At 30.7% G+C, this 2,920-nt stretch overlaps 1 protein-coding gene across 1 annotated transcript; it reads right to left on the reverse strand.

Annotated features, from left to right (window-relative positions):
- Nucleotides 1-1,206: 1,206 nt before the first annotated feature.
- Nucleotides 1,207-1,838, reverse strand: LOC145091329 (lipid transfer protein EARLI 1-like). Its single transcript, XM_079029026.1, has one exon. It carries the CDS (start codon nt 1,766-1,768, stop codon nt 1,382-1,384), a length of 387 nt encoding a protein of 128 aa, XP_078885152.1. The 5' UTR covers nt 1,769-1,838; the 3' UTR covers nt 1,207-1,381.
- Between the last annotated feature and the right edge of the window lie 1,082 nt (nt 1,839-2,920).

A 2,920-nucleotide genomic window follows, 5' to 3' on the forward strand; every position in this document is an offset into this window, starting at 1 on the left:
TTAACAACGATCGATTGATTAAGAAACTTAGGATGGAGTCATAGCATAATTTTATTAAGTTTTTAACTATCATTGTGATTTTTAATTCTAAATAATCAATAATTGACACATCATATGAATTTCTAATTCAAATCTCTTTCACTTGTGGTTAACTTTATTTATCAGATGTTTACAAGTTTGAAGATAACGATAAAATTTCTACAATAAATGCACTCCCAAGTATTTGTTGATTCACTTCAATAAGCTCGAACTCATTTGTTGTCGGTTCTTTCGGAGCATTTCTTTCTTATCCTCCATACCAAAATTTGGCACCACAAAATAAATCGAAAACCTTTTTGATATTTGTTCGAAGGATTAAGAGAACAAATTAGCAATGAAAAGATTTATGAAGATCGCATGTACATGTCGTCGCAAAATCATTATTTGTTATGAATTGATCCCTGTATTTATTTTTTTTGGCTTAATAGGGTATAATATGAGATTTTTAGGTCTAAAAGGTCACTGAACTGGTTATTACAGGTTGACAGAGACTAAAAAAAGCTGGAAATATCCTAGTTTAGGATCCATAAAATCTGATAAAAACTTTAGGGAATAAATGGATAAACTCTAGAAAGTTTGTGGGACATTTATGTTATTTTCCCTATTAGTGAGAGTTCATCATGTATTCAAGATAAATAGGAATCAAATGCAAACAAAAATCGGGTCATTTGAAAATATTATAAGTTATGACAAAAAAAAGTTTTCACCTCAATACACATGACCTCAGTGGGTTTCATGTTTGGGCTAGCTTGGTCCGAATCAAAAGTAAACTTAAAATTATCAACGTTAAAAATATTTTTAATGCTAATTGGGAGTTCCAAAGTTTGTATTCTGTAAGTTCATCGTATAACAAGGAACACGTTTTCTTTCTTAATTTATTACTAAAACTAACAAAAGGTAAATATTAATGCTAGCAAATTGCATAGCAACGTTGTCAATAACAAGGCTTTTCTAGTTTAATTTTTTTTTGTTGTTTTTTAACAAGAGATGCATTAATAGACACTCTAGCAAGGAGCTGGAGCATAAAAAAATAAATAAATGAAGAAAACTACATCACATCTCACATCAAAGCTTAAATGAAAGATTTAACCTAATATGTCCGTATATGTTTACATCCCCGTTTCCTTGGCAAGAGCAAGCGACAGAAATGACCGAAACCCAAATAAATCAACACAAAAGATTTTGTTTATCATAACTTATTATTTCTTTAACATACAACGAAATTTTATTGCAACACTTTTTCAATTAATCCACACAAATTTAAAATGGGCATTCATATAATACGATCTATAATGATCATAGTTGGAAAGGAAATAAACGAGAAGCAAGCTGATGAATGAAGTTATGCACATTTGAAGCCACTTGGGACTTTCTTGCCACAAGCATTAAGAAGCAAGCTGAGGGACACAGGCACATTAAGATTGATCCCCAAAACGTTAGCCTTAATAGCAGTGCATAAGCAAACGGCAGCATCAAGGTCAGCAAGGCCGCCGATAAGGGTGCAGCATGGCTTAACAGATGGTGAACCCACTTCGACTCCAACCAACCCGCCGAGCAGATTAGCACACACCCCTAGTTTCAAGGTGTCTTTAGGGCAGTAAGTCTTACTTGGCTTTGGTTTTGGTTTAGGGGTAGTGCTACCACACGTTCCGCAACCACTTACCATGGTAAAAAAGATAAGATTAAATGCTAGAAAGAGAACCAGTGAAGCATTGCACTTCGAAGCCATGTACAATAAAAATACAAAGCGCTTTACAAAATAAGAGAGTGTAGTAGTTAAAATGATGGGTGCATGTGGAATAAGGGATTGAAGGCTATATATAGTCGAATTAAAGAGGGTTTTGGCCAGTTCTAGCTGACATCAAAAGGTACACATCAACATGCAAATATCCATGGCCCATGTTGTTCAATAATGAAGCTCTATATCTTATCTCTACTAGAGATCCAACTGTTGTGATGTTCCTTTTAAGAAAATACTATAAATGGACAATGGTTGTAGTATCATATATATCTCCCTGCGTCAGTTCAACAGTACAAAGATCAAGTGCTTTGGAATGTTTTAGTTTTGAAACCCATGTCAAAACCTATAAATTTCCATTATAATGAAGAAAATATCGATGTTCTATATCATATATATAGCGCAAATATAAAATAAACAAGGTCGTCTATATAATTTTAGGTCGTTAAAAAAACTTAATTTGATGTTGTTCAAGTTATAAACTAGCAAATTATGTAAATAGTTACATATTTTATGTGTGATTCTATGATGATGCATGTTGGTACACGGTCAACAGCAAGACAATAAACAAATTAAGTTCATAATGTTAATTGTTATCGTGTTTTGTGTATGTTGAAATTTCTCGAAATGTAGGGACATATAAAAAAAATTCTCCCTCCGTGTTTATATTTTATTATTAATAAAATTCATACTAGCCATGGTACCACCAAACAAATCTTGAAACGTGGTAACTAACACATAGCTGATTATTAAATTCACAAATATAACCCTAGCTAGTCGTTCATGTCTAATCAAGTAACTTGCATTAATTTTTTGTTTACATCTTTTTTATTTTATTTTACAAATAGAAAATTTTAGGCATAGTTCTTTTCTAAATAGCATAAACTACATCTAAATTTTCATTTTATACAGTTATCCTTAATTAATTTCTTTATTTGCATCCCTTCATTTTTTAACTCTTTAACCTTTTTACAGATAAAGAAATTAAAAACACATATATTTATTTATAATTATAAACTATTTCAAAGTTTTGATTATTTATAAATTAGTTTATAAAATTGATAAATGAATTTTTTTCGCACTATAAATATAAAGTGTATATAATTTAGTTTTTAACATTTGCAATTTGAATCTAAATTTTAT

The sequence above is a fragment of the Lactuca serriola genome, chromosome 3 (assembly GCF_051521515.1).
Source record: "Lactuca serriola cultivar US96UC23 chromosome 3, Lser_US96UC23_V15, whole genome shotgun sequence".
NCBI lineage: Eukaryota > Viridiplantae > Streptophyta > Magnoliopsida > Asterales > Asteraceae > Lactuca > Lactuca serriola.